Source organism: Pongo pygmaeus, chromosome 3, assembly GCF_028885625.2.
Source record: "Pongo pygmaeus isolate AG05252 chromosome 3, NHGRI_mPonPyg2-v2.0_pri, whole genome shotgun sequence".
Classification (NCBI taxonomy): Eukaryota; Metazoa; Chordata; class Mammalia; order Primates; family Hominidae; genus Pongo; species Pongo pygmaeus.
Window position 1 is genome coordinate 25,681,985 of NC_072376.2, and position 13,547 is coordinate 25,695,531.

At 40.6% G+C, this 13,547-nt stretch overlaps 1 protein-coding gene across 8 annotated transcripts in view; it reads left to right on the top strand.

Moving 5' to 3' along the window:
- Positions 1-12,823: 12,823 nt before the first annotated feature.
- TBC1D19 (TBC1 domain family member 19) overlaps positions 12,824-13,547 on the top strand; it is a 207,103-nt gene continuing 206,379 nt past the window's right edge. For 6 of the 8 annotated variants that reach the window (XM_063663584.1, XM_063663585.1, XM_063663588.1 and 3 more), the window contains exon 1: positions 12,864-13,085. In XM_063663584.1, the coding sequence (XP_063519654.1) occupies positions 12,987-13,085 (99 nt within the window). In that variant the 5' untranslated portion in view covers positions 12,864-12,986. Of the gene's footprint in view, positions 13,086-13,547 lie in introns of all 8 variants that reach the window. The other 2 variants (XM_063663586.1, XM_054485276.2) reach the window with 1 other exon arrangement.

Consider the following 13,547-nt stretch of genomic DNA (forward strand, 5'->3'; position numbering starts at 1 on the left):
AAGGAGATATACATGTGAGTGTATTTCTCATTGAATGTTCAATACCGTTACCTTTTATTATGTATTTTTCAATTAATAAACAGGGTGCTAGTGAGAAAAGCTCTCTTGCCTTCCTTCCACAACTAGGTTACTCTTGAAGTCAAAGGAGTGGAAGTTTGTGTAGAATTTCAGCAACAACCTACAGGTACGTCTTGTTCCATCTTTTTTCCTCACTATTAAACAGTAGAGTTTGTATTAGAACCCTACATCTAGAATGGAAAAGAAGAACTAATAAGGGTAAGGAGTTCTACTTATAAGCTCTGACAGAAAAATATAACTCATCACCAAAGGTTCACCTACATCTTGTGCTGTTTTCACCATAATGTCTAGATATTTCATTTGTGACATTTAGCACCTGCAACTGTGTCTATGTGTTTTTATAACCTGTTCTCCTGGGGCAAATTCTTCCAGTGCAGAGGTCTGTCTTACTCATTGTTGTGGACTGAATTCTGTCCTCCAAAGATTCATACATTGAAGCCCCAACCCCCAATATGACTATTGGGAAACAGGGCCTTTAAAGAAGTAATTAAAGTTAAATGAGTTCATGAAAGTGGGACCCTAATCCAATAGGAATGGTGTCCTTATAAGAAGAGACACCCGGAGTGCTCATGCCCACAGGAAAAAGGTCACGTGAGGATACATTAAGAAGGCAGCTGTCTGTAGGCAAGGAGAGAGGATTGAGGAGAAACTAATCCTGATAGCATCACGATCTTAGACTTCTAGCCTCCAGAACTATGAGAAATAAATTTCCATTGCTGAAGCCACCCAGGCTGTGATACTTTGTTATGGCAGCCCTTGCAGACTAATGCGATCATCTATGGTGAATGTGGTAGACTGACACTCAGAATCCCTTCCAACCTCCTTCCCGCACCTGGTTCTGTACTGCCAGAGAGCTTACAATGTTCTTTTTCAGATATCTGCACTCCTGTGTTTACTGCATGACTATTCACAACAGTCAAGAAATGGAATCAACCTAATTGTCTGTCAGTAGATGAATGAAGAAAAAATTTGGTATATATACACACAAGGGAATATTCTTCAGCTACAAAAAAGAATGAAATTCTCTCACTTGTGGCAACATGGATGTACCTGGAGGACATAATGTTAAGGGGAATAAGCCAGGCACAGAAAGACAAATACCACATGATTTCATGCAAAGGTGGAATCTAAAAAAAAGTTGACCTCGCAGAATTAGAGAGTAGAATAGTGGTTACCAGAGGCCAAGGCGGGGAGGCAGTCAAGAGGATGGGGGAATGTTACAGATACATAGGAAGAAAGAGTTCTGGATTTCTATTGCATAGTAAGGTGACCATAGCAAGTAACAATGCATTGTATGTTTCTTTTTTTTAAAATTTTATTTCCATAGGTTTTTGGGGAACAGGTGGTACTTGGTTACATAAGTGAGTTCTTTAATGGTAATTTGTGAGATTTTTGGGGCACCCATCTCCTGAGCAGTATACACTGAACTCAAAATAGTCTTTTATCCCTTACCCCCTTTCCACCCTTTCTCCCTGAGTCCCCAAAGTCCATTGTATCATTTTTATGCCTTTGCATCCTCACAGCTTAGCTCCCACTTATGAGTGAGGACATATGATGCTTGGTTTTCCATTCCTGAGTTACTTCACTTAGAATAGTAGTCTCCAATCCCATCCAGGTTGCTGCAAATGCCATTAATTCATTCTTTTTTATGGCTGAGTAGTATTCCATCATATATGTATACCACAGTTTCTTTATCCACTTGTTGATTAGTGGGCATTTGCATTGTATATTTCAAAACAGCTAAAAAAGAAGATCTTAAAAGTTATCACTACAAAGAAATGATAAAACTTTGAGGTGATGAACGTGCTAGCTACCTGTATTGTATCAATTTGCAATGCATACATGTATTGAAACATCACACTGTATCCCACAAATATGTATAATCATTATGTGTAAATAATAAATATTAAAAATTTATAAAATTGAAGAAATTGTTTTCTTCCAGTCTCCAAATGTAAATTAGATCCCCCAATTAGATGACCTCATGTAAGATTTCAAAGGTGGAAGTGAGGCAGGGGCCATCTTCAGCTGCTGCAGGTGTTGCCGGAACAAGCACAGTCGTGGAGGTGCTGTGATTTTCTGCAGCAGCATGGCAGTATCCAGTTCCCAGTTCAGAGGGTATTGAGAGAGTTGCGGTGGTTGAGGTAGCCTCTTGATCAGTAGGTGGCAGCTAAGGCAGTGTATCCTCAAACTCAGCAGTTCTTGCTGGCTGTCTTCTGACTCCTCCTCCCCCTGATCATGGTGAAGATAGCAGCTGCCTTGGTGGGCCACCTTGGCAGTGTGATTTTGAGAGCTATTTTTGGAAAGGAAGTCTAGAACTAGCTCCCAAGACTTTCCAACTATCTTGTGTTTAGTGGTCTGGATCAAATTTCTTTCTGTTTAAGAAAGCTAGGGTGGTTTTTGTTTTTTGTAACTGAGCCCTAACTGATACATTCTTCTTTGTGTCCTTGGCATTAAACTAAATGCCTGGAATATTTAAAAGATGAACAAGTGTTTTTTGTTGCTGATTAAGCCAGCAGTTCTCAATCTTTGATATGTATCAGTATCACCTAGACATTGACACTGTATCCACTTAGAAATCTAATAGAGTCCAAAGTCTCAAGCTCATTGAAATAGACTAGGCCCCTAGTCTTCATATTTTTATCAAGTTCTCTAGATGATTCTAATACTCACCAAAGTTTGAGAAGCACTGATTTAAACATTCACCGAGGCCTACCAAGGACCAGGCATGCCTCTAAGCACTTGACACTCACTGTTTTATTTAATTCTGATAATAACCTTATAAGGCGGGAAGCATTATTATCCACATCTTATATATGAGAAAACTGGGGTGTAAAGAGCCTTAGAAAAATACCCAGGATCATACAACTGGTAAGATCTTGGGTATCTGTCTCTGTCTGTTTTGCATTGCAATAAAAGAATAGCTGAGGCTGGGTAATTTATTAAAAAAAAAAAAAAGGCCAGGCACAGTGGCTCACACCTGTAATCCCAACACTTTGGGAGGCTGAGGCGGGCAGATCACCTGAAGTCAGGAGTTTGAGACCAGCCTGGCCAACATGGTGAAACTCTGTCTCTACAAAAATACAAAAATTAGCTGGGCGTGATGGCAAGTTCCTGTAATCCCAGCTACTTGGGAGGCTGAGTGGGGAGAATCACTTGAACCTGGGAGGTAGAGGTTGCAGTGAGCCGAGATCACGCCATTGCACTCCAGCCTGGAGGACATGATAAAACTCCACCTCAAAAAAAAAAAAAAAAAAAAAGTTTTATTTGACTTACAATTTCAATGGCTAGAAAGTCCAAGATTGGGCATCTGCATTTGGTGAAGACCTCATGAAGGGGAGCTGGTATGTGCAGAGAACACATGGCAACAGAGGAAGCAACAACCAGCTTTCATGAGAACCAATAAAGAGAGAACTCACTCACCCCCAAGGGAGGGTATTAATCTCCTCATGAGGGATCAGCCCCAAGACCCAGACACCTCTCCATTTAGGCTCCACCTCCAACATTGGGGATCAAATTTCAACATGAGGTTTGGAGGGGATAAGCATCTATACCGTAGCAGTATGTAACCTGTGTCTACCTGACCATAAGCTCCAAATTCATGATCACTATACCCTTCTGCTTGAATCATCTCCACTCTTTGCAGAGCCTAGAAAATGTATCCCATTTACATCTAAATCAGATCCTTCCAAATAATTTTTTTAAACATAACAATATCCCAGTGTCTCTGACAAGGTCATTTAGTTACTTAAGAAAAAAGTTGGACTCATAACTATCCTTCCAAGGAAACAACAGTGTCCTGGATAAATGCAAAGGTACTTCAAAGTCTAATAAGGCTTATTTAAATCAAGAAATAGCTTGAAGAAATAATTGCTCTCTGATACAAAACTGACAATTCTCTGAATTTTATTATTATCTTTGAAGTGAGAAATAGCAAAACTGACCCTTAGGTCTATCTGTTTATTAAAGAAAATATTATATATTTTCAAAAAGAATAGCTCAAAATAGTATTATCAAGCTGCAAAGCCCCACATTCTTTTTTCCTTATTAATCATGTTTCTGACATTTTAAGATTGCATCTCTAAGATGTAATAAAATCTTATTATTCTTCTAATATCTAGAAATTAATAATGTAGAGGAAGATATTAGATGTCCAGAGGAAGTTTTTCCAGAGATGTGCAGAATGCACAATGGAAAAAGGGAAATATTCTCCTCTTTTATACTTTATAAGCTTTTCAGTCAATAGAAGTTATCGAATTTAAATATAGTCATTGTTAGAAAGGAGGAGTTCTGAAAACTTCTGGAATTGTCAATTTCATCAACAGTTGGGCTTGTTAGAGGAAAGCGAAACCTGAACATTTGTGAGGCAAAAATTACTCTGATTTGTCCCAGAGAAGAAATGTGAACAAGTTGCATTCAAATCCCAGCTGTTATTCTGGACTTTATTGTGACTTTTGACAAGTTATCTACCTTTCAGTTGTTCATTTTCTAGTCTGTAAAAATTAGAGAAAATAACCACTACCTTGTGAGGTGTTACAAGGGTTAAATGAGATACATTAGTTTCTTTCTGTGGATCTGTGCAGGGAGCAGAAAAAAGAAAAATTAAGAAAAGAAAAGAAAAGACACAGTAACAAGTCATCCACACCAAGACAGTAGAAAATCACAGGACAAACTGTCAGAAAATTTGGCTTTGAACTTGGAACTCTGCCTCCATCTTGTTGTGTGACTTGAAGCAATTCTCTTAATTTTATCCTTGGAAAGAACACATTTCACTCTTGTCAAAAAGAGATGAAATTTTTGACTTCCCAAGTTTGTTCTAATTTTGATGGTTCTTGTTTCAGGAATATAAAAATAATTCTTAAAATTTATAAAAAATGTTACATCTTTACTCACCCTGAAAACCAAAAAATGTACTTTTTAAACATCCACATTTCCTGTCCTCTTTCTTTATTTGTATTGTCAAGTGAAGTTGTTCCAGCGAATGAGTCAGTTGAGATGGAAACATTTATTTATCTGATGTAATGTGTCAGTGGTGCGCTTTTAAAGTGTTTCTAGTATGCTTTGACAGTAAGTAACGTCATTAAAAAATGCTCTGACAAAAATGCTAGTGATAAATCACAGCTGTCCTTCCCCTTCTCCCCAGGGGCTGCAGTTTGATTTTGCCACCTTTCATTTTCCTTAACAAAAGTGCTCTTTGACATATATTTTATGTGTGGTTCCATGAACTAAACTTCATTTTGTTTGGGGAATCTGGAAGGAATCTCACACTTTGAGGCTCTACACAACAAACCACTGGATTGAAATTCCTGCGGGGGGCATTCTGGAAGGGACTTTGGACCCCGCTCAAGAAGTCAGTCCCCAAGAGTGGAGTACAATTCAGCAGAGAATTCACGGACAGAAGAACAACACAGCAGGGCAGAGAGCCACAGAGCCACTAGCAGATGTCAGGGACATGAACAGAGGGGCCACGGTAAAATAAGACTCTGGGATGAAGGTATGACCAGGACAAGGGCCAGGTATGACCAGGTAAAGGGCTATGTCATGAACCTGTTGTATCTGTTGGGATGGCTAAAATTGTGTGTCAACTTTGCTAGGCTATGGCGCCCAGTTGTTTGGTCAAACAGTAATCTAGGTGTTGCTATAAAGGTATTTTTGTAGATGTGAAAAACATTTACAGTCAGTTGACTTCAAGTAAAACAAATAACCCTTCATAATGTGAGTGGGCCTCATCCAATCAGTTGAGGGCCTTAACAGCCAAAACTGAGGTTTTCTAGAGAAGAAGGAATTCTTCCTCAAAGCTGGAACATAGAAAATCTGCCTGAGTTTTCAGCCTGCTGGTCTGTCCTATGGATTTCAGATTCAAGACTGCAATATCAACTTTTTTTTATTGAACATTCAGCTTGCTGGTCTGCTTTATAGACTTTGGACTTGCTAGCCTCCCCGGTCACATGAACCAAATCCTTAAAATCTCTCTTCTCTCTCCTCTCCCTCTCTCTCTCTCTCTCTCTCTCTCTCTGTGTGTGTGTGTGTGTGTGTGTGTGTATTCTCCTATTTGTTGGACTCCTCTTGGGAACTTTGAGTGATACACCTCTCTTGTCATTTTTCGTTTCCAATGCAAGGCTTGGAAGACTCTGCTGGTCTGGAAAGTCATGCTTAAAAGTCGCAAGAACCCAGCCAAACAGTCCCCTCCTGGGGAAAATTGGAAATGGGTTTTCTTTTCTTCAATCAGCACATCTTCAGTACTTGTTACCTTCCAGGCAACATATTAGGTACTAGACAGGTTGGGTTCCCCCAGAAGCGATGCTAAAATAAGAATTTGAGTACGAAGAGTCTATTAGGTAGGGGTAATTCTAGGAAACACTGGTAGGGGAGTGGGGAAGTGAGACAGGGAAGGGAAGGAAGACAGAACAGGGCATGTTAACAAGAAGGGAATGGCTGTGGGCCACTGGATTCAGTGTCACTAGGACTTGTGAGAGACTGCATGGGAGCCTACAGCTGTATGCCTGGAGTGTACTGAAAACCAAGGATAAAAACAGTGCATTCATTTTCCCGATGTCGCATTGTTAAAACCTTTTTATATTATAATAAACACAGGCATATTTTGGAATACATACATAGTTTCATAAATTTTTTAGATAAAACATGAGAATTCAAGGAAATTTTGAGCTAAGAACTATTGTCTTAGTGCAGTCTTTGTGTTTTTTCTTCTCTCTTCTCCTTTGTGTCAAACACTTAATTCAGTGTCCTATTTAAAAGGATTCTCCTTGCTAAGACACCCACTTTGTTCCAGGGTCCATGGTCTTGCTCTGTCCACTACACGGAGTTTGTTTCAGGATTAAGTCTTGGTAACAGGCTTTTGGTTCCTGCCCCAGTCCCCTTTCTTGTGCACAGCATCTACGGTGGGCCTGCCAGTTATGCAGTAGAGCTCCTTGCTGTGCCTGCACATTTGGCTCTGCTCCCAAATTATTGGGCCTCTGACATTTCCAGGCCTATAACTTGATCCTAATTCCCCATCTGTGTCCACATGGACAACTTGCTAACTTCCATAATGGATGGAGACAGGTCCAACTGCAATCTTCAATTTGATCTCAAGGACCAATATTGCAGCCATCCTATTCTCATAACATATGCTTGTCTTGTACATATTGCTAGGCCTTCAAGAAAACTGGAAGAACAAAAAAGACAAAAAAAGATGGCAAAAGGCATGTAAGTTTCCCAGGTGGCAATGGAGGAAAGCCCAAAATAAGAAAGAACCATGAAAAAGGAAACATTCTGGAGTAGAAATGTAAGAGAGAGAGAGAGAGAGAGAGAGAGAGAGAGAGAGCGCGAGCACATGCAATTATGTATGTGTTAGGTGTAGTTTGGAGGAGGTGAGAAGAGAGTAGTGATCAGAGAATTGAGGAGAAAATAGGCCAAGTGAATCCTGCTCTACTGTTAGCTGAAACCTAGAGGAAGTGCCTAGAGAAACTAGAATATCACTTTTTATCAGTAAACCTCTTTTGCCCCAAGTTGTACAGATTGTATTAGAGAATAGACTATTTCTGATGTTCATTTCTGTTGTACAACTCAACAGAGGGAATAATCTCAAATTCCAGTAGAGTGGCTAACAGATATAGGGAGGCCTTAGTTGAAAGCAATTTATGAGCAAGCTGCTTTCTTCACAAGTCATCAATTTTTGTCTTTTTTACAATGACATTTGCAAATATTCTGCTCCTGTCATGTAATCTGCTACTCATAGGCCTTATTTTGCAATGGGTTAGCCTTATTTGTGTTTACCTTTCAAAATGTCACCATGGTACTAAGCAAATGCCACCTAGATAAGTACTATAATTTAGATTCTCAGTCTAAATTGCACACAACCAACTCTGTGTGAATGGTAAGTAATCTGGATATTGTCTTAAGTAGTCTATTTGTGGCCCAAATATCATTCACAAGGGTTCATATCCCAGCACCATTCTCACATAGAAGTCATTTTGGACATCATGGCAGAAGTAACCAGACATTCTTCTACTCCTTCATCTCTCTCCAAGAGTTGAGGATGAAACACCAGATCAACTCTTGCCAGACTCTCTTGTAACTAGGGGTGATCACGTGACAAAGCTTCAGGCAGTAAGATTTATGGGGAAGTCTTCTTCGGAGCTTCTTGGAAAAATATTCTTTACTCAAACAGAAATGTATACATTGAGAACTTTAAAAATTTTTCTCCCTTCTTTCCTGCCTTTTTTTTTTTTATTTTACTTTAAGTTCCGGGATACCTGTGCAGAATGTGCAGGTTTGTTGCATAGGTATACATGTGCCATTGTGGTTTGCTGCACCTATCAACCCATCATCTATGTTTTAAGCCCTGCATGCATTAGGTATTTGTCCTAATGCTCTCCCTCCCCTAACCCCCACCCCCCAACAGGCCCCAGTGTGTGTTGTTCCCCTAGCTGTGTCCATGTGTTCTCATTGTTCAACTCCTGCTTATGAGTAAGAACATGCGGTGTTTGGTTTTCTGTTCCTGCGTTAGTTTGCTGAGAATGATGGCTTCCAGCTTCATCTTCTTTCCTGCCTTTCAAGACAGTGATAGGACAGGATATTTGGAATTGCCGCAGCCATCTTGAGACTGCGGCGATAAGCCAGGGAGGGAAAGTCAATACGCTAAGCGTGGTGGAATGGAAAAGATGGAAAGAGCTTAGAAACTTGACATTTCTGAGACACTGAACCAACCTTGGGACTCTCCTCCAGACTTGTTGGTAATAATAAAGATCTTATTATTTAAACCACAGTTAGGTTTTCTCCTGTAAGGTTTCCCTTTTGCATAGAGTCAACACGGTCCCTGAGATTACTCATGGAGCCAGCAGCCCAGTCCTCCCCATTCACATGCAATTGTCTGGGACCACAGGAATGAAAGATGGGAAAGTGGAGGAGGATAGCATAGTCTGATACTCAGCCTGGATTCAGCAAAGAGGTATGACTGCCATCGTAATGAGAGGTGGCAATCAGAAGCAGAAGGGGCTTTTTTTTTCCCCCATAAAGGTCTTTGTGAACCTTGGGGTTTAAGCAACTTTGGTGCTTTTGTGGCACCCAGAAAAGCACCCTGGACAGTGACTTGAGGGCATCAGACATCACCAAGGCAGGCAGAGCAGAAGATCATGAGCCAATTTCTTTTTAAGCCACATATATTACTTCCTGAGGACTCCTGGAATGTGAAGAGACTCTGAAAAGGGGCCTGTGGTCTTGTGCCAACAAATGGGGCTAACTATCCAGTGACAGGTAATTGACACCAATATGACCTCATTTGTTCCCAAAGACAGTGAGGCCTGTGACATGTGTGATACACACAACACACATCATGATTTTTATTTATTCTAAGTAAATTCCTGGCAACAAACAGTTGAATTTATCCTGCAGACATGGCACGTTAAAAACAATCTCTTTCTAAAACAACAGTGGAAAGTATTTTTCACTCCAGATGGTACAGTTTACATGAACCACCCTCATGTGAATAAAGTAAAGATATGTTTCAGTGTACCCTTGAAGGGTGTTTCAATTTTGAGTTAGGCTGGTAGGTTGTTTTTGATGCGTTCCACAACCTCGCCATGTGATACCACTAGTCAGTGGTTTTCAAATGTATCCTCTGCCCCTCCCCAGTGAAAACGGACACAGCATTATATGAAGAATAGATCAAACCAAGCAGGTCTGAGAAAGGCAGGGCTGGGCCCAGAGCCCTACACATGTTGGCCCAGAAGTACCTCTGTCCTAAATTTGAGAGAATTTTGAGGAGATTTCCCTCTGCATCTAGTTTAATTTTGTCTCTGTTTGTATAGTTTTAACTATTCAGATAAAATTGCACCCCCTCTTGCTATTCATCTGTTAGTCTCTCTGAAATGTCAGGAATAGAGGATTTTCCCATTCTCTACCCACCTTTGGTACAGTAAGGATTTTCTTTTTTTAAAAATTTATTTATTATACTTTAAGTTCTGGGACACATGTGCAGAATGTGCAGGTTTGTTACATAGGTATACATGTACCATGGTGGTTTGCTGCACCCATCAACCTGTCATCTAGGTTTTAAGCCCTGCATGCATTAGGTATTTGTCCTAATGCTCTCCCTTCCCTTGCCCCCATCCCCTAACAGGCCCTGGTGTGTGATATTCCCCTCCCTGCGTCCATGTGTTCTCATGGTTCAACTCCTGCTTATGAGTGAGAACATGGGGTGTTTGGTTTTCTGTTCCTGTGTTAGTTTGCTGATAATGATGGTTTCCAGCTTCATCCATGTCCCTACAAAGGCCATGAACTCATTCTTTTTTATGGCTGCATAGTATTCCATGGTGTATATGTGCCACCAGATTTTCAAGGCCAAGTTCCGCCCTGTGGGATGGAGATGGTAATCTGTACCTTCAGTTTCTTGTGAGACAATGACTTTAAAGTAATAAAATTTCCAGACATGCAGGCGGGAGACTGAAGTAGTCTATCTACCATTATAACTCTTTGTATAGCAGCCACATCATTCCTTTGGGACTGAAATTTCTTGAAAGAAAGGACCATTTCTTACTCATCTTTGTATTCCTTGCCATTTCTTGCCTAGAGCAGGTGTTCTGAAAAGTTTTGCTAAAATGAATTGGAAATAGAGAACAGAGACCATTCTGTAATTAAATTATACTCCGACACATCTGCTTCTATGTATGTAAAAAACAATTTAAAAATATTAGGATTAAGAGACTTTTTTTTTTTGCTTGGACATGCTTTCCGAATCAGAGCCAAACTTCGTAATTGTTGCTTTAAGCTTATAATTGTTCTCTTCTTTAACAAAATTATTTAAGTCTCCATCTGTGCAAGGAATTGTTCTGGGCACTTTCACATATGTTGCTATGTTTATTTAGTTACTTTCTATTCTCTTGTCAATAGTACTGGGCATTATTTTTATTTAATTATCACAGTTTCAATATTTAATTTATTAATATATATTAATAGTCTAATACTTGGTACATTTGTTCCTCATACTATCTCCTTAGTTGGATATTTTACACTCTTGATACAGAGAAGAAAATGAAACTGATAGGGAAAGAGACTCATGCAATTCCCAGGGTACATACTAGGAAGGAAGCCAGAATGTTTTCTGACTCCAGGCACTATCTATGCCTTTTCTTCTGCTCTACAGCTTCATCATTGGCTTCAACGCTCTACTAATCTTTTCAGCTGAAGCATCTTTATCTCTTTGGCAGCTAATCACTCCACTTCTTTCAATCTCAAAGGGACTGTTACGGTAGTGCTCTCTCTCCTCTCTCTGTCTCTCTGTTCAAAGTGAGGTTCATGGTGGGAATTCATGGATGGGTGGAGAGTTGAGATGGAAGGACTATAAAGAGTTGACAATATCTACTTATCTGCAACTTTGAGAAATTCTGAGTTGTGAGAGAATGTTTTGTAAAGAAACTGCATTTTAGAGAGTCTGTCATTAATTGCCTTTAAGTGCTTTGTTTCTTTCCTGCCTGCCTCTTTCTAAACTTGGTTTAATAAACCGACTTTACCAAGTTATTTAGAATTTGTACTTATCATCTCAGTATTCTGGATGGTGGTGTTATAAATGTCAGAGTGTTGTGCATAGAGGCCCGGGTCCAGTCCCTTTGAATTCATATTATTTCCTGCTTTAGTCCTTTGCTATTCAGAATGTAGTCTTTGGACCATCGGCATCATAATTTCTTGGACTTGTCAGAAATGCAGTTTACCAGTTCTCACCAGAGACCTATTGAATTAGAATCTACATTTGATTGAATGAGATCTCTTTATTTCTAGTTAGAGTAGCTTTTGCAGCAATCTTGGTTTGTTTTCTTAAAATCCTACTTTTTCTTTGCTTAAAATATGCATATACACATTTGAACTCAATTTTGATTATTTTTGTGAGATTATTCTAATGTATTATTCACTAGGCCTTTTTTGAGGGGGGAAGGGAGGTGCCGTTGGCCTTTGGGGATGTCATTCAATAATTTAAGTCAGTTACTTTTAGTTCTGCTAAAAATCTTTTGTGCATTTCCTTGAAGGCAAGAACCATATTTTATTAAACCTTTGTGCCCACACAGTTCCTTTTATGTAAATGTTCAATAAGTTGAAAGCTGAATGAATTATGCATAAATGCTTAAATGAATGAATATACGGAAGAGGATGAATCTAGATGGTAAATTCCTTGAAGACTGGGACAATGTCTTATTCATCCTTGAATTGCTAACGCTTTGCAGAAAACCTACAAATAATGCCTGTTGGTTAATTCGTAGTTGTTAGATGAGAGGAGATTGTCTACTTATTCCTGGTATAAGACTCCAGAGAATAGAAACGAGAGAAAATGAAGTAAAATGGAGTGCTATGGTACAGTGCTAGGCACCTTCACGATTTTTACCTCAGCTAATCATCACAACATCCTGCAAACTGGGTGTTATTTTACAGAGGCGGAAACTGTAACACGTTTACGCAGGTAGTGTCAGAGCTTAACAATTCGTGGTTGTAATTCGCAGTATCATTGCGTGCCACAGTCCTGTTTCTGCAGAAATTGAGAGGTGGAAGAGAGTGATCCTTTATATAGTAAAACGCACAATTCTCCTTGTCCCCCTTGTGCATCAGAGGCGCTGTGGCTCTGAAGGAATGAGCTTTCTTGCCTTTCAACCATAGACAAGGCAGGAATAATGGTGTGAAAAGCGTCCTCCTCGCCCCGGTCTTTTTCCGCCGGCGGAACGCAGATGCTGTGGCCTTCAGGCGCTGAGGGGACCACAGAGGGACGGACACAAGGCTCGGCAGTTGCCTGGTAACGCCCGCTGGAGGAGTCCCAGTGTAATAAGGTCCCGGAGAAGTGTCACTGGCCCTGAGTGGGACCCGGTAGCCCGTTCGCTCCGCGCCGGCGGCCTGTCCCCGCGGCTTGGCGGGCTAGGGCAGGGGAAATGTTGCAGGAGGAGTCGGACCTCTCTCTCATTATTGCCCAGATAGTCCAAAAGCTCAAGGGCTCCAATTTGTACTCTCAGCTGGAACGGCAGGCCTGGGTAAGTGAGGCCGAGTGGGAAGGGATGGAGACGGGCGGGGCCGCGGCGATGTCTCTTCTTCACCCTCCTCACTCAAGCCAGAGCTCGCCTCTGATCTCTCCAGCTCCGCTCTGGTGCTCAAAAAACAAAAAGACAAAAACAAAACAAAACAAAAAAACCCCACCTCCCTGTCCGGTGCAAGCTGTGCTGCCTCAGCCCCAGGCGTGGTTAATAGATTTTTAAAGAAGGGTGGGGCGCATCACACCTTTTTTTCAGACCAGAGAAACGCTTACTCATTTAACTATTCTTGTAGTCATTTACAGGGTCTAATTTTTTAAGCTGCTGGACTCACTGAAGGTAGCTTGGACCGTGCCTTCCCTCACTTTTTCCGTCCTGTGGGTGGACTTGGGCCCCCAAGTACCTTTCTGCTTTCTCGTCAATGTATCACTTTCTTGCACTTTACCCTCCCTGCAATTATTCCTT